Source organism: Furipterus horrens, unplaced genomic scaffold (genome assembly GCF_987537825.1).
Source record: "Furipterus horrens unplaced genomic scaffold, mFurHor1.1.pri manual_scaffold_8, whole genome shotgun sequence".
Lineage (NCBI taxonomy): Eukaryota > Metazoa > Chordata > Mammalia > Chiroptera > Furipteridae > Furipterus > Furipterus horrens.
Genome location: NW_028327178.1, coordinates 111,018,743 through 111,035,571, shown reverse-complemented (window position 1 = coordinate 111,035,571; position 16,829 = coordinate 111,018,743). Strand labels below are relative to the sequence as shown.

Genomic DNA, 16,829 nt, shown 5'->3' with positions numbered 1-16,829 from the left:
CTGCCCCTCCCACCCCCCTGTTTCATCAGTACAGGCTCAGGGCCCACAGCCTGTCCACTGTGGCCTGGGAGAGGTGGAAACCAGCATGCGACACCCGCCTTTGACTCCTCCAGCCTGTGGATGAGACCCTACAGGTCAGATTCTGATGTGAGGCAGGCTGCACACTGGAAGGCCCTAGGGGATCCTTGTGGGGTGGGGTGGGGTGGGGTCGTTCCCAGGGCGGGAGGGCCCCTGGAGCAGCTCAAAAGCAGCCACTAGAGGGAGCAATAGGACCCCCCCCCCCATGGGACCCATCCCATTCCTAGTGCTATGTGGTGGAGAGGGATGGGGGGGGGGGGGGACAGAGCGCTGAGGACCTCTGGCCCCCCAGGCCCAGGGTTACTGACACTTGTGGTCACACCCCACCAACCTCCCAGGGCCTGGGGTGGGGGCTCCTGGGCTGCAGGTGGGTCTGCAGAAGGAAAACTCGCACTGAGGGCACTTGCTCCACCCCCAGCAGGACCACCCTCAGCAGGAAGGGTGAGGAGACTCCTCAGCTCCTAGAATCCAGACCCCCTTCTTCTGGGGTGGAGGAGGCTGGGAGGAGGCTGGAAGTCCCTCTGGAAACCCATCCAGGTCTGACGGCCAGGACAGGCACTCCCCACCCCCTTCCCACCGTCCAGCATCACCCTGTCTTGCTGCTGCAGGTGAGGGAGGGGCTTGGGCTGGGCACATAAGCAGCTAGGACTGGTCCCAGACCCCTACCCTCCACCCTAGCAGGGGAGAGAGAGTGAGGCAGGGGGACTGCGCATTCCGTCCTCTGGTCCCCACCTTGTCCAAGTTGCCAGTTCTGAGTTGGTTTGGGAGTGGGGGAGGGGCATGAAGACCATCTTCTTTAACCCCATGGGCAGTCTTAGGTGGGGCTCAAAGCCCCAGTGCTGAAGTTCAACATGTGTGTGGCGGGTCGGGGACACTGTGCCCCTGGGGTTACCCAGATCACCCTCCCTCCAGATACAGGGCGCTTTCCCAAAGTGCCCCTTACCTTTGAGCTAGACTCACGGAAGGACTTTCCGGCTGTTGGGAAGGCAGCTTCCCAAGAATATGGTGTTAAAATATGGCCCCCTCCTCCCACTGTAGTTTCAGGGCGGAGGAGTTACCACCCACGAGTCTGACTCCATGGGTGGGGGCGGCAGCTCATCTCTGAACCTCTGACAGCCCCATGAGGACGCCCCCTTCCAAGCTCCAGCCCACATCAGTGGCCCTTCCGCATTCGGGGGGGTCTCTCCTTCAGAGAGGGTGCGGGGGGCACTGCGCGGAGGAGGCCTCGACGGAATGCGCCTGGAGGAGAAGAAAGGGCGCCCCGTGAGGGGGCGGCCCCGGCCCCGGCCCGCCCCGGCCCGCCCGCCCCGCAGCCGATTGGCCCCGCGCCGCTATATCTGGGCGCCCACCCGGCGCGAGGCCACCGCCGTCCCCGCCGCAGTCCACCCGTCCGTCCAGGCCCCCAAGTGACCGCTGCCCACCTCCGCGCTCCCGCGCTTCGTTCCGCCCAGGCCGCGCCCAGCTGGAATGCAGAGATCGCCGCCCGGCTACGGCGCACAGGACGATCCGTCAGCCCGCCGCGACTGTGCATGGGCCCCGGGACCCGGGGCCGCCGCTGAGCCGCGCGGCCTCCCCGCCGCCCTTGCCGCGCCCGCTGCGCCCGCCTCACCACCCAGCCCACCGCGCAGCCCGCCGCGCAGCCCCGATCCGGGGCGTTATGGCCTCAGCCCGGCCGGCCGCGGGGAACGCCAGGCGGCCGACGAGTCGCGCATCCGGCGGCCCATGAACGCCTTCATGGTGTGGGCGAAAGACGAGCGCAAGCGGCTGGCGCAGCAGAACCCGGACCTGCACAACGCGGTGCTCAGCAAGATGCTGGGTGAGTGGCGCGGGCGGGCAGGGAGCGGAGGGGGCCAGGGAAGGGGTGCGGGACTTGGCACAGGTGGACCCGGGCGGGCGGGGGTTGCCCCTACCCTCGCAGCGCGCCCAGGGCACGCGCAGGGCGTTAGAGTGGGCCCGCGCGACGGCCGCCCACTGACCAGCGCCCGCGACCTGCAGGCAAGGCATGGAAAGAGCTGAGCACGGTGGAGAAGCGGCCCTTCGTGGAGGAAGCAGAGAGGCTGCGCGTGCAGCACCTGCGCGACCACCCCAACTACAAGTACCGGCCGCGCCGCAAGAAGCAGGCGCGGAAGGCTCGGCGGATGGAGCCCGGCCTCCTGCTCCAGGGCCTGGCGCCCCCGGCCCCGCCGCCCGAGCCCTTCCCCGCGGCGCCTGGTTCAGCCCGTGCCTTCCGCGAGCTGCCGCCGCTGGGTGCCGAGTTCGACGGCCTGGGGCTGCCCACGCCCGAGCGCTCGCCGCTGGACGGCCTGGAGCCCGGCGAGGCCGCCTTCTTCCCGCCGCCCGCGGCACCCGAGGACTGCGCGCTGCGGGCCTTCCGTGCGCCCTACGGCCCCGCGGAGTTGTCCCGGGACCCCAGCGGCTGCTACGGGGCGCCCCTGGCCGAGGCGCTCAGGACCACGCCCGCCCCTGCCGCGCCGCTCTCCGGCCTCTACTACAGCGCCTTGGGTGCGCCCGGCCCCGGCCCGTACCCGGGCCCGCTGTCGCCGCCGCCCGAAGCCCCGCCGCTGGAGGGCGCCGAGCCACTGGGGCCTGCCGCCGACCTGTGGGCCGACGTGGACCTCACCGAGTTCGACCAGTACCTCAACTGCAGCCGGACTCGGCCCGACGCCGCCGGGCTGCCGTACCACGTGGCGCTGGCCAAGCTGGGCCCGCGCGCCATGTCCTGCCCGGAGGAGAGCAGCCTGATCGCGGCGCTGTCCGACGCCAGCAGCGCCGTGTACTACAGCGCGTGCATCTCGGGCTAGGCCCGGCCGCGCTGGCCCTCGCCGTCCCCCCCCCGCCCGCCGTCTCGCCGCGCGTCGCCGCTCTGTCTCCACCGCAGGTGTCCGCTGCGGCTGCTTGCAACAGCCCGGTAGGAACCACGACGCTCGGCCTGGCCTCTGCCGGCGGGCCCTGCGAGTGTGGTTCCCACATGTCCGGGCCTTTCTCAGACGCCCAGGCTCGGACCTGTGGGCTGGCCCTGCCAGGGTTAAGTTTTTGAAGCGCATAATCCTTTTCCCGCAGTGTTTTCTAGAACCAGGCTGTTTTTTTTTTTTTTGTTTTTTTTTTTTTTACTTTGCCTTTTTTTATATACTTAATACACTATATTTAATTTGTAACTGAATGCTTAAACCTTTTCTTCCAAGGGGTTTCAATGATCAGAAGTCAATGTAGCAAAAGGGTTTTTTAACGAGCAGGTATAATGATGTTTGTTCACTATTAAGGAGGAGCCTGGAGCTGGGCCCCCTGGGCCAGGTGAGGCCGCAATAAAGTGCCTCATCCCGGCCTCTGAGCTCCGCCTCATCTGTGGTGGCCGGGGAGGACAGAGCTGCTCCCCCAGGGTCCCTGGACGCGCCCTTTCTTCCAAATCTCCTCTGGGAACCTGGCCCCCAGCTTGGACCCCACAGTACCTGCCTCTCCATCCTCCCAGGATGACACTTGCCCAGACAGAGTGGGCGGGAGGCAGCAGCTGTGACCACTCCCCACTCTCCAACCTCAGTTCCCCTCCTGCCTCCCACCCCCCGTTTTAACTCAAGCCTAATAGGGGCAGACTACACCTGAAACCCATTCCCTCTCTGAAACTTCCTTCAAGCCTGGGGGCCCCCGGGACAGCGCCCACAGGTGGAGCACATGTTGCATCCTCTTCTCGGCGATTCTTCCTTCGTGGGCAGAGCCCATGAGCACCCCCAGACATGAATCTCTGGCACACACACGTCCCAGGAGGAGAGAGTGTGTGGCCCTATGGTCTGTGCTGCCCCAGCCTCCACACTCATAGCATATGGGGGACCCTGCCCATCCCTGAAAGCCCTGAGGTGGGGGGTCATGCTCAGTCTCCCGGGCGCATGCACCCTGAGGGGCGCACCAATGTCTGGGACTGCGGGTAGGAGTGAGTCTGCCACGCGTGTGCACATGCTTGTGAGCCAGCATGTACATGTGTGTGTGCACAGGTGATGGGCGGGGCTGCAATGCTGATGGTATGACCGTCCATGAAGGTGCCTGAGCATGTGGTGCCCAGCGTGTCTGAGACTCTGAACCCAGGTGTGCAGCAAGCACAAGGCTGGATGCCTGAGAGCCCGTGCAGGGAGGGGACAGGCTGTACGGCTGCGACAGTTGTCCCGCCTCTTGGAGGTAGGCTGATGCCACCTGTGTGTTAACTGGCATGAGCCCCACACCTCAGTGGGCAGAGTGGGGGAGCTTCCCCAGCCCCCTATCCCCACCCATTGGCAGCAGGGCCCAGAAAACTAAGGGACAAAGTGACAGAGAGGGACAAGCTGAGGACAGCAGAGATGTCCCCAGTGGGTGGAGGGACAGACAGAAATAGCCCACGGGACACCAAGGACAGAGAGCATCTGCTACTTCAAAGCGTGAGCGCTGGGACACAGGAGGCAGGGCAGCTGGGACACAAAGCCACAAGGGTGTCCGAGCACACATCTGTTGGGGGGGGCGGGTTCTGAGGCACCAATGCTGAGTCCTGGCTCCTGCTGGGGGGGGAGGTTGCCAGTCACCTAGGGGTGTGCAAGCCACACCCAGCTCTCTCGGCCCACCAGCTCCTGTTCTGGGCCTGCCTCTGCTGGGGGAACGGGGGACCAACACCCCAGCTGGCCAAGGCACACCCTGCTGAGGCCCTCCCAGGAATGGACACCAGGGCACCTGGTGTCCAAGAGCCTCTGCCCCAGGTGTGGGCCCTCCCACCTTCTCACCCACCCCCTCCCCACCCCCTGGCCAGGGCAAATGGGAAGGAGGACCAGCCCAGCCCCACCTCTGCCCAGAGCCTCTGCCCAAGGAGGGCCGCCCTGTGTGGGCCCAGGCACTGTCCCATCTGTGCCCCTGTGCAGAGCCAGCCAAGGACACACGCAGAGGAAGGTGCCAGGCCAGCAGTCAGGGCTATCTGTCTGTCTGCTGTCTTCTGGCCCAGCTGCGGCCTCCATTCTGGGCTCTGCACTACACCCCATCCCACCTAGAGGGTTCGCCCCTCCACCCTCAGGGGCAGCAGGATGGAGTGTCACATGGGGGCCCTGGGGTGGCAACACCCCCATTGCCCTAGTAGGGAGGAGACAGAGCAGCTTGTTCCCCAGAAGCCGCTCCCTCAGGACCAGGGTGGGAGGCCAGCGGGGGTCCCAGTGTGGAGGAGTCCCCGTGCCACAGGGACTGAGGGCCTCTCACAGCGCGCAGCCGTTTCTAATAGCAGCTCCTCAGCGGGGGCGCTGCGCGAGGGGCTGGGGTCTCCTCAGAGGCCCCTTTGTCCAGAGTCCTGCCTGGGGAGTCCCCCAATGGGCCTGGCTTGGCCCCACCTGGACGAGCCGCCCCCAGGCACGACTACAGCCCCGGGGCCTGGGCAGCTGCAGCTCCAGGTCTGGCTTTCCACCCCTCCCCCTCCTGGCTCCACCCACCTGCTCCCCACCCCCACCCCCACCCCCGCCGAGGGTCGGAGAAGGGAAGTCCACACCCCCCAGCTCCGGCTGAGTCAGTCCCGCCAGGAACAGACCCAGGCAGCCTAGCGCCTGACGGGTGGGAAGTTCAAGCAGCTCTGCCTGGCACGAGCCGCGGCTCCCACGCCTGGGACCCAGCCTGGCCCTGCAGTGACCTGGGCGGAGGTGTTGAGCCCTTCCCAACAAGCCACCCATGGGGGCCGGTCAGGGAGGTGGGCAGAGAGCGGGTGAGTGGAGCCCTCTCCCCAGGACACCTGGCATCAGCTCGGACACCTTGGGGGGCAGGAGGGACCTAAATCCTAAGCCTCCATTCCACTAGAGAAGCTCTAGACAATGCAACCACTAAGCTCACATGCAACAAAACCTAAATTCATTTTTAAAAATTTTTTAGAGAGAAGGGAAGGGAGGGAGAAAAACATGGAGAAACGTCAGTGTGTGGTTGCCTCTCACGTGCCCCCAACTGGGGACCTGGCCCGCAACCCAGGCATGTGCCCCAACTGGGAATCAAACCAGCAACTCTTTGGTTCGCAGGCTGGCACTCAATCCACTGAGCCACACCAGCCAGGGTGACATCCATTTTTAAGTGCACACTGTTTAATGTGTTCACAGGTTGTACAAGCATCACCACTATCTAGTATCAGTGATTTCCTGTAACTATCCCACCCTTGACCCCTGAGACACACCAACCCACCTCCTGCCTCTGCTTTTGCCAGTTCTGGACACTTTATGTCAGCAAGACCCACACAGCAGTGGCCTCTTGTCTTGCTTTGCTCACTGAGCATCACCTTTCCAGGTTCATCCTGGTGCATTCATCAGGATTGCTCCCTGTTCCTTTTTTTTTTTTTTTTAAGATTTTATTTATTTTTAGAGAGAGGGGAAAGAAGGGAGAAAGAGAGGGAGAGAAACATCCATGTGTGGTTGCTTCTCACGTGTCCCCAACTGGGGACCCAGTCCGCAACCCAGGCATGTGTCCTGACTGGGAATCGAACTGACGACCATTTGGTTTGCAGGCTCATGCTCAGTCCACTGAGCCACACCAGCCAGAGTGCTCCCCACTCTTCTTTAAGGCCAAATAACATTGCTCTGCATGGACTGACCACACGTGTGGACAACACCGCCATGAACATTTCCCGTGGATGTGTTTTATTAAAATTACATAAACTTGTATCTCTGAAGAGAAGGTCTGAGCAAGTAGGTTAAACCCTTAAATCCATATGCAAGAGTAGCTGCCCCCAAAAGGGGGGTCCAAAGCCTCCGACCTCCAATCCCAACGCTTCCCCAACCAATTTTCAACCCTCCAGCAGGCCCACCCCCAACTCCTGCCTAAGGCTGGAAGAGGCTCCAAGCGGCAGGTGCCAGTCAGGCCACAGAGAATCGTGACCCAGCTCTGGGCAGGAGGGGGTGGGAGGCCAAGACTCCTCTTGTTTCAGCCCCTCCACTTCTGCCCACCTTCTCCCCCCTCCCCCGTCACAGCCTCCCAGGAAAGCACCCAGGGGTCTGTCATGGCCAAGTGCTGTGGGGGCTCCCGCCCCTCCACGACCCCGCCCTGTCCCCACAACCCCGCCCCTCCCACGACCCTGTCCCGTCCCCACGACCCCGGTCCCCGGAGCGCCAGCCGCTCAAGGAAACAGGAAGGGGCGCGCAGCGGCGGCGGCGCTGGGAGGAAGCGCAGGAAGCGGCAGGGGTGCAGGGCTTATCTAGGGCCGCAGCCGGACCCCTGGCCTCACGCCCTGCGCAGGCCGGGCTGGGACGCGGGGGGCGGCAGGACAGAGCCGGATCACCTGGCGGGGTGCCCTGCCCGTCCCAGCCCTAAGCACGACTGTCACGACCGGGCGGTGGCGGGAGGCACCGAGGCCAGGACCGAACCTCACGGAGCCCGGCCGCGCCCCTCCGCAGGCGAGCAGAGGTCCCAACAAGCCACAACCGGGAGGTGACCCAGAGCCAGCGTCCCATCCCAGGATGCCCCACCTCCCCCGTAGCGCACATTACCTGCACCCACCCGTCCTGACCAACACACTTCCGCCCAAACAAGGACTGCTTCCCCTTAGGTGCCAGCTTTCCGCTGGTTCTTGGGGTGGGGGGGCAGTTAATTGGGGCAGGTAGGACAGTTGTTTGTTTCTGTGTTTACAAAGAAGCTGGGTCTTTTCCTAGGGAGGGGCCAGGATGGAGAGCGTCCCTGGGCGCTCCGCAGGGTCCGCAGGCCCCTGGCAAGGACAATGGGCTCCAGCACCTGGCGCTGCTCCCGCCATGAGCATTTGCTTTGCTTCCGGGAGTGGGGGGCCTTGTTTCCCGGCAGCCACAGCTGGAGCAGTCAGTCTCCTTGAACACCTGCAAGAATGGGGACCCCACACTCCGCTCACTGGCCAGGGACAACGCCGGCAAGGCCAGCGCCCCTTTTGGGTCTGGGTGCAGGTGTTTCCTCCGGAGGCTCCCAGCCCGGGCACTGCCCCCCCGCCCCCCCCCCGCCTTCTCAGCGCCCCGGGCCAGATGTGGTGGCCCGCTGACTCACGTCCTGCCCCCGCCCTGCAACCACGGCTCCGTGAGCCCAGAGCTGCGTCTCCCATCTTTCTCTCCACCTCCCCTCACTCAGCCTGCTGGGGCCCTGGGGGAAGGTACTGCCAGGCCCCCGGAGGCCCCCAGGACAGGGCGTGCACCCTGCCCCTGTGGCCTGTTGGCAGAAGTGGGTGGTGGGTGGGCATGGGGAACACACAGTAGCAGTCAGGATTAACTTTCTGGTGTTTTGAATCCAGAGACTAGTTTGTGATGGTCCGGGTTCCAGATGTTTTTTCAAAGGCTCCCAGTCTGGGGAGGCCGTGGGACCGGCAACCCTTCAAAGTCAGCCTGGCCCCTCCTTTCCGCATTGCATGTGGGGGGGCCTAGCTCCCTGCTTCGGGGCATTGCACAACCCTGGCTAGTGCCCTGCAGCCCCATCTGCCGCCCCGCAGGGCCCTCCTGTGTCCCAGCCCCGCCCTGGAAGCAGCTGGGAAGGCAGGCGTGGGACTGGCCCCCAGTGGGTGCTGCCCAGGCCCCCATGCGTGAGCCTGAGGCGGTTCCACAGAAAGAACCGCCTCAGCAGCGGGGCTGGCGCACCAGCCTGGCAGGCGCCTGAGTCCACGGACACACAGCGCTCGTCCCAAGTCACGTGCAGGCGCTCTGTCCTCGGTGGCTCTGCGGCCAGTGGTTGCGTCTCCGATCTGCCGGTCTGGTCACCCAGCCAGTGCACGTTTACTGAGCGCTGGTGTGCCACCGTGACCCACACACAGAGGGGCCCCTGCTAAGCCTGAAGAGCAGCGAGCATGTATCTCGGGGTCTGAGCAGGACACCCCCGGTTTCCCTGTCATCTGTCTCAGCAGTGGACGTGGCTCTGTACCTGCCCCCAGACCTGATCTGGATGGGATGTTCCCAGTCTTCACAAGTGAACTTTGTCCCAGAAGCCAAAGCCCCTCCTGCCCCCCCTCCCGAAGATATGTCTACTCTTAGAATCTGAGTGGGACCTTATTTGGAAAAAGGGTCTCGGCAGAGGACCTTGAGGTGAGGAGATGCTGGATCACGCAGGCAGCACCAAGTTCAGTGGTGGAGGTCCTTAAAGGAGAGAGGAGGCGGGGCCTGGAGTGACGCAGACACAGTGAAGGGCACCTGGGGCACTGGCAGCTGCCGGAATGGAGGAGGGGTGCCTGCAGGCCCAAGGGGGCATGGCTGCTGTGACTTCAGGCCAGTGGGATGGTGAGAAAATAAACCTTCCATCACGTTGAACCCCTGAGTTTGTGGTAACTTTTCCGAGCAGCTTCTGAGATGTGGGGATAGGGCCTGAGTCGCCCATACCGTGACGCGGGCCCACTGTCTGGGGCTGGCATGTCTGAGGCCTCAGAGAAAGGGCAGAGGATGGAAGGGGGTGGGGCGCTGTGCAGAGACCGACTCAGAAGCAAGATTGGGGGGGCGCTGTGTTCTGCTGCTCAGACCAAAGGCCTCCCTCCATCTGCCGGGACAGGCCAGCAGGGCCTGTGGAAGGGGAGCTCGGCCGTGGAGCACGGGGAGGGGGGCAGCACTCAAACACATGCACCTGTGTGAACACAGTCACGGGCAACCCATCAGCACACTACCAGGTGGGTCAGGGCACGGGAGCATCTCGCCCACTCGTGTGGTCATGGTCCAGCACTAGGGAGGGGGCTGTGTCCCTAAAATTCTGAGACTTCTGCTCCCCCCGCCCCCCCCACCCCGAGGCTGCAGTTTCTTTGAACCTTCCTGGGGCAGGGCCAGGGTGGATAAAGGTACCTCCCCCCTCTGCACATCCCCACAGCTCTCGGCAGCAGGAAGGGGGCGCTCTGGGGGGGCAGCAGCCAGGACCACCCCAGGCCGTGCCGGCCCCATGAGCCCCTGGAGCTGGGGCACGTCCAAGTGCCAGGAGCCAGCTGCCTGGGGAGCACAGGGACATGGTGAGGGCCTCTGTGGAGGACCTGCCCTCCTCCTGCCCTTACAATGACCCCAACATTTGCTTACTGACCTTCTCCAGCCCCTGCTCAGCTGCCCTGTCCCTTAGGCTGCAACCAAAATGGACCGGTTCCCCCTACCTGGACACCAGCCCCTCCCAAGGCTGCACGGCAGGAGCCCAGGGAAGCAACTGCTTCGTCCTACCAAGGTCTGCTCTCCTGTGCGGCTCCTCTACCAGGGTACCCCTAGTTCAAGAGCACACACCCAGGTGCTCAGGCCAGGATTCTGAGGCTGACCGGGCCTCCCCTGACCCCTCCATGTCCAAGCGTCTCCTTCAGCCTCACGCACACCGCCCCCACACCCACGCCCAGTGCACGGGTGCTCCTTGACTCCAGCTCTAACACCCTCCTCACTCAGACCCCCCAGCTGCACCGTTCCAGTTTCTACGTCCATGCTCCGGCCCTGGCTGGAGCCCCCACACCAGCCCCCACTCCACCTGTGGGGTGTGCCAGTACCAGGGGTGTCCCCTCCACACTCAGAGTGTGGCCCGCAGGTCTGCACCTCATGGCCAAGAAGCCTGTTAGAAGTGAGCTGGAGGCTGACTGCACATGGGGTCCTGGCGCCTGGCTCCCACACCGCCCACGGGCCACCAGGTAACCACACTCACAGCCTGGGTCTTGCCCCAGCTCTTACACTTCCTGGCATGTAACCTGGGGCAAGTCCTTCGACCTCCTGGGGCCTCCGCTTTCTCCTCTGGAGAGCATGGTCAGAGCTGCCCGATGCACTGAGAACCCTACCCCTCTCTGCCAGGGTGGGGCAAGGTGCCTTCTGGGTGGGCCACCTATCTGGGAGGGGAGCGATGGCAGGTGCTGTGTCCACCAGGTGTCTGCCTCAGCCAAGCGCTCTACCTGCCCACCTTCCCGACTGGCCCACAGGCTGGACTCAGGAGGGGCCCTGGGCCCCAGGTCTATGCAGCTGTGAGTTGGGGGTTCAGGGATCAGTGCCCTGCTCTGCCAAGCAAACGCAGGGTCCCGGGCCAGGCCATCCCGACCCACAGAGGGGGCCACGGCCTCCCCTCCCAGGGCTGCAGGAAATGGCCGGGCCACTTGCAGCCAGGGCCGGTGACTCTGGCTTCCCTTCAGGCCCGTTTCCTTTATCCGGCTGTTTTGCTCTGAACTCACAAAGCTCAGCGCCCCCCTCCCCCCGCATTTCCACCCCTTCCCCCACCCCAGAGTGGAGCAGGACGGAGAAGCAACGTTCGAGGTCCCACAGGAATCCCCACCCCCGCCCGGGCCCCTAAGCCTCCGAGCAAACTGGAGCCAAGCATCCCACACCGCCCCCTGCTGCCCAAGGCCGGGAGCGCGGCCCTGACCTAGGTGCAGCGGGAAGGGTACCCCCCAGGCTTCCCGACAGTCAGATCCCCCAGCGCCCACTACCGACTGGGGAGCAGAGCCCCGGGAAGCCCCCAACAGCCAATGGGCGAAGAGAGCAAGACCCGGACTGCAGCACCAGCTGTTTATTGAGGCCTCACTCGGTGCGTGGAGGGCGGCCTGGTACTGGGCAGGGCTCACATCTCCAAAGTCATGGGCCCTTGAGGGACCACGGGCCAGGATGAGGCCCAGGCAGGACCCAGTGGTCAGCCGAGGTCAACACCGGGAGCCTTGGACGTCCACCATCGAGGCTCATCCCCAGGCCCCACGCGGGACAGCTGAGAGCCCTGCTGGGCTCCGGCTCGCAGCGCGAAGAGCTTCTCCCAGCAGGTGGCGACGGCATCCAGGGCTTGCAGTAGGAGCCGCCTCTGGCTGCCTTGACGACGCCGGTCTGGGCGCATTTGGGGCCGACGGCTCCAGCTCCGCTGTCAAGAACAGTTGGTTAGTGAGTGTCCCCCCACCTCCGCCCCTGGGCAAAGGCATGCGTGTCACGGCCTGGCCGGTGGGTCCGACCTGAACCCCCAAATCATGGGCAGAGTGGGGCGCACACCTGCAGCAGCGTCCGGCAGTGACGCCGCATCACAGCCTCGGTGCGCAGGGCCACGGTCCAGGCAGCCTTCTCCAGGGCGCCGCGGCGGCCCCCGGCCACCACCCCGCGCAGGGTCCGACTCAGGGATGCGATGGACAGGATAATACTGTGCTCCTGGGGTGGGGGGGAGTGGCAAAGTGGGGGCTGGGCAAAGAGCCCAAAGGGGGGGCTGCAGGGCGTGGGGGGCGGGGGTGAGGCGTGTCCTCCGTTCCGTACCTGCTGGGCTCCGCAGGAGGGTCCCAGCCGGCCCCGCCGTCGGGCCACCGTGGCTCTGGTCTGGTTTTCCGGGATGGAGTGGAGTTGGCCGGAGTTCGGCCCGCTCCGTGCGGCCTCCCGCATTCCCCGCCGCACGGCAGCCTGCAGGTCCCCGAGGATGACAGCCTGGTAGTGGCGGAGCAGGTCCGGGACGTCACAGGTGCGCAGCCGCGCGGGGGCGGGCGTGAGTCCCAGCAGCGCCAGCAGGAGCGCCCAGAGCGCGGGCTTGAGGGGCACCTGGAAGGCCACCAGGTCAGGGTGGGGCCCCCAGGCCTGTGGAGAGGGTCCCCTCTCCAGCAGCCCCTTCACAACCAGGGGTCTCTGCGCTGCTGTAAGGTGCAGGTGCCCCTGACATCCCACAAGGGGTTGAGCACAGGTCTGGCAGGAGGTCCCTGCTATTTGATACACGACAGGCCCGCACACCTCCAGGGCCCCCGGCTGATGGCGGAGGGGCCGTTCCTGGCCCCAGAGGTAGCAGGGCCCGTGCCCTGGCCTGCGTGGGAGCAGCTGTGGGGGGCAGGGCTGGCCGGGGCCCGGGAGCAGCAGGGCACCCCTCCCCTGAGCAGCCGAGCCCCTAGCCAGGCAGACCCCTCCCAGAGGTTGGCCCCAGCCCACTGCTTACTTCTGGGTGCCCACCCTCCCCCAGGAGCCCTGGAGAGAACCACCTCCACCAGCAGTTCCGCTACAACCAGCTGAGCTGGAAAGTGGGGTCCCCGTGTACCCCCAATCCAACCAGGAAAGAGGCAAGGGCTCAGAGCTCAAGGCCACACCCCTTTGGAAGGGGACAGCTTGGGGAAACCCCCAGAACGGAGGGGACCAGCTCTCCTGAGTACAGGCCCAAAAATCCAGGAGAAACAAAAGCTCATCTCCAGGCTCCCAGCCCCCAAGTCCTCTGGCCCCAAGATGGAGTCCGACAGCGACTGGAAATCAGTCATGTGTACCGAGCGAGACCAGGACTCGACTCTGCTTCCCAGCCCTGGCAGGGGAGCCTGTGGAGCAGCACCCAATCGGCACCTAAGCCTGGGTGTCTGCAGGGCTCCTGCGTGGGGCCCCCGGCAGGTGGAGGAGCAGAAGCAATTCGCTGTATCCCTCCCTCCTCAGCCCTCGGACACGCCACCATGATGGCCGATCTGGAGTCGCGCCTGGGCCCCTGCAGGTCAGAGGGCAGTGATGAGAACGAGCTGGTACTGGAGGAACGTCCAAGGGGGCAGGTTGGTTGCCCTGGGGTCCTCAGAAGGCTTGTCCGTCCCGTCCCCGCAACAGACACAGACACACAGACACACACACACACGCACGGGTCCAAGGCTCAGGCCGGCCCAGCCGGTGCGGACAGCAGCCTCCCTGTCCCCTAACACTGCTGGGAAAGGTCAGGCCAGCACCTAGGCCCAGCACCCAGGGCCAGGCCCAGTGACAGAAACCTGGGGGATTTCCCGCTGTCATCAGTTGGTGCCTTTCCCGGGTTGTGCCCGCACCCAGATCCCAGCCCCCGGGCCCGTGGCTGCTCACCATGACGTGAGCCTCTGGGCTCAGGCCCTCCCTCACTCCCACCAGCGAGCCTCCACCATGGTCCTGGGGTCCTCAGGTGCGGTGGCCCCCCCAGGCCCGGCTCCAAGCCCACCACCCCCGGCCAAGGGCTTCCCTGGACGGGCCGCAGAAGGCAGCCGGCAGCAGGCGGACAAGGCTTTTGAAGTTGGCTCCTCCAGCGGCGGAGGGAGGGAGGCGGGAGGCCCCAGGATCCCAGCCTGCCCCCTCCCTCTCCCCACCTCCTATCCAATCGCTTCTTCAATGAACCTGACCCTGGACCCAGCGGCGGGCTGGACCCTTCCACCCAGTGGTCCCGGACTGAGTCACCAGCCCCAGGGACGTGTGCTGTCCAGGCTGGGGTGGGGTGCCCGGTGGACGGAGGGCAGTACAGCCAGGTGGGGGAGGGGAGCCAGGGAAGAGAGGGGCTGCCCATATCCCTCCATCTGGGTCTCCCTCCATGAGTGGTGCTCTCTCCCCGGGACCTGGCCGGCAGAGCCAGGTGAATGGGACTCATCCGGCCCAGCCCCCACACCCTGACTTCTCGGGGTCCTGCCTCAGCAGGTCCCTGGTGTGGGACTTCCCGCTGGCCCAGCACACGGCACTCAGCTGCTGCCCCTCCTGGCTGGGCTGCAGCCCCGCCCCGCCCTCCAGAACCCACCCGCCTTGAGGTGGAGTTGAAGAAAAGCTGAAGTACATTTTCCCCGGGACAAAAACAGCCCGAGACGTTCACATGTGGATAATCCGATGCTCTGGCACTTTCCAAGGGCCCTTCAGGAGGCCTCACCTGACATCGGACCAGAGGAAATGCCCAGAGGCCACTGCTCCCCGGGGCACAGAAGGCTGGCCACAGGCGGTCACTGCCCTTGCCGGGGCCTTGGTCTCCACGTCAGGCAGTGACAGCCAGCGTTCAGCCCCTGGAAGCCTCAGGACTCGATCTCAGTGTGCTGGGCACACCCCTCCCGCCTCCCCTGCAGCCACGGCCTCTGACCCTTCCACAGCAGAGGCCATGCTCTGTGCCCCAGGGAATTCCTTTCTCAATTTACAGAGCAGGAGAGTCCCAAGTGCTTTAGGGAAACTGATTACGAAGCAGCAGAACCAACTCCATCTGCGAATGTGACAAAACCTCCTTTGGACATGAGCAGAGGCCCAGCCAGCACTGGCTTTGGGGTTGCACAGGGGCTGTGCAGGGGCCATGCCTGCTGTTTGCCCTCAGACTCGGAGAAGTCGCCTTGCGGACCTGCAATCTGGCACCTCCTCTAGGGGAGCCGGATGCCCAGAGCGGACAGACGAGCCACAGGGAACCTGCACTTCCCACCACCTGTCCAAAACCCTCGCTGAGTCATGCGTCCTCTGAGAGGCCTCCTCGCACACAGAGCCCCAGACGGGCAGGCGCAGCGAAGCAGCCGGGAGGGCTGAGAAAACCAGCCAGTGCCAACCTACAGGCGGCCCAGAAACCCTTTAATCGCAGAGCAGGACAGACGGCTCGGGCCGACCCAGGGCCCCCCCCCACCCCAGCACACCCCCTGCCCGCCCCCCGCCTGCAGGGTGGCCTGGTCAGAAGGCGTTCTTGATGCAGGCAGCCGCCAGCACCAGGATCTCCCCGGTCTTCTTCTGCCAGTGGGCGATGTCCTTGGACACGGCGCACCACAGCTGCCCGTGCCGCGGCTCGGCGTTCTCGCAGCGCCGGCGCACCTCCTCCCGCTGCTCCTGGGTGGGGGGGGCAGCAGGCTCTTGAGACAGGGCTCCTCCCAGGCCCTTCCTCACCCCTGCCCCACCTGTGCAGCCCAAGCCTGGGCCCTGGCAGGGGGCAAGTCCCTCCTCCGGGGAGCAGTCCCCGCGACAGCCCCCCCGGACCGCCGACCTGGGGGCCAGCCCAACACCGGTGTGCAGCACTCAAGCCCCCGAGTGCACTTCCTGTGGGCACCCTGACCCGTGAGCCCAGCTCTGGGCTCAGGCCCAGGAAGACAGATCCACCGAGGCACAAGGACAACCCTGGGCCCAGCTGCACTCCTTTCAGCCATGACCCCGGGCCCCCCACCGCACCCCATGTGACACGGCCCAGGCACCTGCGTCTCAGGCCTAGAAGCTACAGAGCCACCGCCAGAAACCAGCAGCGGAGGCAGAAACCGTCAGCAGCGCCTCCGCGCCCCCCCCCCGCCCCCCCCCCCCCCCCGGCCCGCACAGACCTCCGTGCCATGCTGCAGCTCAAACTTGTAGAAGAGCGCCCAGGCGTCCCCCAGGTCTGAGTCGATCTTCACGGTGCGGTGGAACCACTCCCTGGCCTTGGTGATCTTCCGCTCACTCCAGAACAGCCTCGGGAAGCACAGGGACGGGAGCCCCAAGTGAGCGAGCATCCCCCCACCTCCCCCCAGCTCTGGGGCTTCTAACAGAGGCTGAGGAAGGGCCCAGCTACCTGCAGGTTGGTGCGGGTCATGAACCTGGGGCCACCCTCCCAGTGTCTCACCAAACTGTCCTTAAACACCGCCCCCCACCCCCCAGCAAGAACGTCAAACCCCTCTGCACCGCTCGTTCTCCGCTGCGGAAAACGCGGGGGCGAGGGGGGCTGCAGAAGCCGAGCTGACACAGTCACACTGGGGTTTTGGTTAGAGAAGGCAAGAGGGGTTTGGCCTGCTCCCCACCCCCCCCACCCCCCGCCAGCACAGGGACGGGCCTTGGCCAGCGGACACCTGAAACCAGGCCACGCATGAGGGCCACCTGAGACCAGACCACAGGGCCCCGCCCCCCCACAGCGCGGGACGCCCCCACCCTGCGCCCAGCCCCGCCTCCCTCTGCGCCAGAGGCCCCACAGCAGAGAACGAAGCCGAGGCCCGCACCACGAAGCCTGCACTCCAGGCAGCTGCTGGGTCTGTTACAGCACCAATGACTTTATGCTCTGATAGCTTGATTGTTTTTTAAGCCTTGTGGTATTCTTAATTGCTTGGTGTTAGATAAACTGTGATTTAAAGAGCGCAAACCCAGATAGCAGGCCATAGAACGCCAGCCTGGGAACAGCAAGGAGTGACTTGTTTGCTTTAGCAAAGCTTTTTACGAGGTTTTATG

General features: G+C 65.0%; 3 protein-coding genes across 3 annotated transcripts in view; 1 reads left to right on the top strand and 2 right to left on the bottom strand.

Moving 5' to 3' along the window:
• The first annotated feature begins 1,414 nt into the window (after positions 1 to 1,414).
• On the top strand, positions 1,415 to 2,911 carry SOX18 (SRY-box transcription factor 18). The gene is made up of 2 exons (XM_090286693.1): positions 1,415 to 1,894; positions 2,074 to 2,911. The coding sequence occupies exons 1-2, from the start codon at positions 1,546 to 1,548 to the stop codon at positions 2,877 to 2,879; spliced, it is 1,155 nt and encodes a 384-aa protein (XP_090142819.1). The 5' UTR covers positions 1,415 to 1,545; the 3' UTR covers positions 2,880 to 2,911.
• An 8,561-nt stretch (positions 2,912 to 11,472) lies between these two features.
• On the bottom strand, positions 11,473 to 13,365 carry CUNH20orf204 (chromosome unknown C20orf204 homolog). Its single transcript, XM_090285062.1, has 4 exons — positions 13,260 to 13,365; positions 12,207 to 12,862; positions 11,952 to 12,104; positions 11,473 to 11,826 (listed from the first exon to the last, which is right to left on the bottom strand). The coding sequence occupies exons 1-4, from the start codon at positions 13,363 to 13,365 to the stop codon at positions 11,608 to 11,610; spliced, it is 1,134 nt and encodes a 377-aa protein (XP_090141188.1). The 3' UTR covers positions 11,473 to 11,607.
• A 1,935-nt stretch (positions 13,366 to 15,300) lies between these two features.
• The window catches only part of PRPF6 (pre-mRNA processing factor 6), a 29,105-nt gene continuing 27,576 nt past the window's right edge, over positions 15,301 to 16,829 (bottom strand). The window contains exons 20-21 of the mRNA XM_090286689.1: positions 15,956 to 16,082; positions 15,301 to 15,476 (exon numbers count right to left, since the gene is read on the bottom strand). Coding sequence (XP_090142815.1) covers positions 15,324 to 15,476; positions 15,956 to 16,082 — 280 coding nt within the window. The 3' untranslated portion in view covers positions 15,301 to 15,323. The remainder of the gene's footprint in view (positions 15,477 to 15,955; positions 16,083 to 16,829) is intronic.

What these genes read in the sequence shown, in the direction of transcription:
- SOX18 (XM_090286693.1), top strand. Translation starts at nt 1,546, where the DNA reads ATGCAGAGATCGCCGCCCGGCTACGGCGCACAGGACGATCCGTCAGCC. An exon ending in GGTGCTCAGCAAGATGCTGG is followed by an intron (nt 1,895 to 2,073) that starts GTGAGTGGCGCG and finishes CGCGACCTGCAG; the next exon opens with GCAAGGCATGGAAAGAGCTG.
- CUNH20orf204 (XM_090285062.1), bottom strand. Translation starts at nt 13,365, where the DNA reads ATGGTGGCGTGTCCGAGGGCTGAGGAGGGAGGGATACAGCGAATTGCT. An exon ending in CTGCAGACACCCAGGCTTAG is followed by an intron (nt 12,863 to 13,259) that starts GTGCCGATTGGG and finishes CCCAGAAGTAAG; the next exon opens with CAGTGGGCTGGGGCCAACCT. An exon ending in CCTCCTGCGGAGCCCAGCAG is followed by an intron (nt 12,105 to 12,206) that starts GTACGGAACGGA and finishes CCCCCACCCCAG; the next exon opens with GAGCACAGTATTATCCTGTC.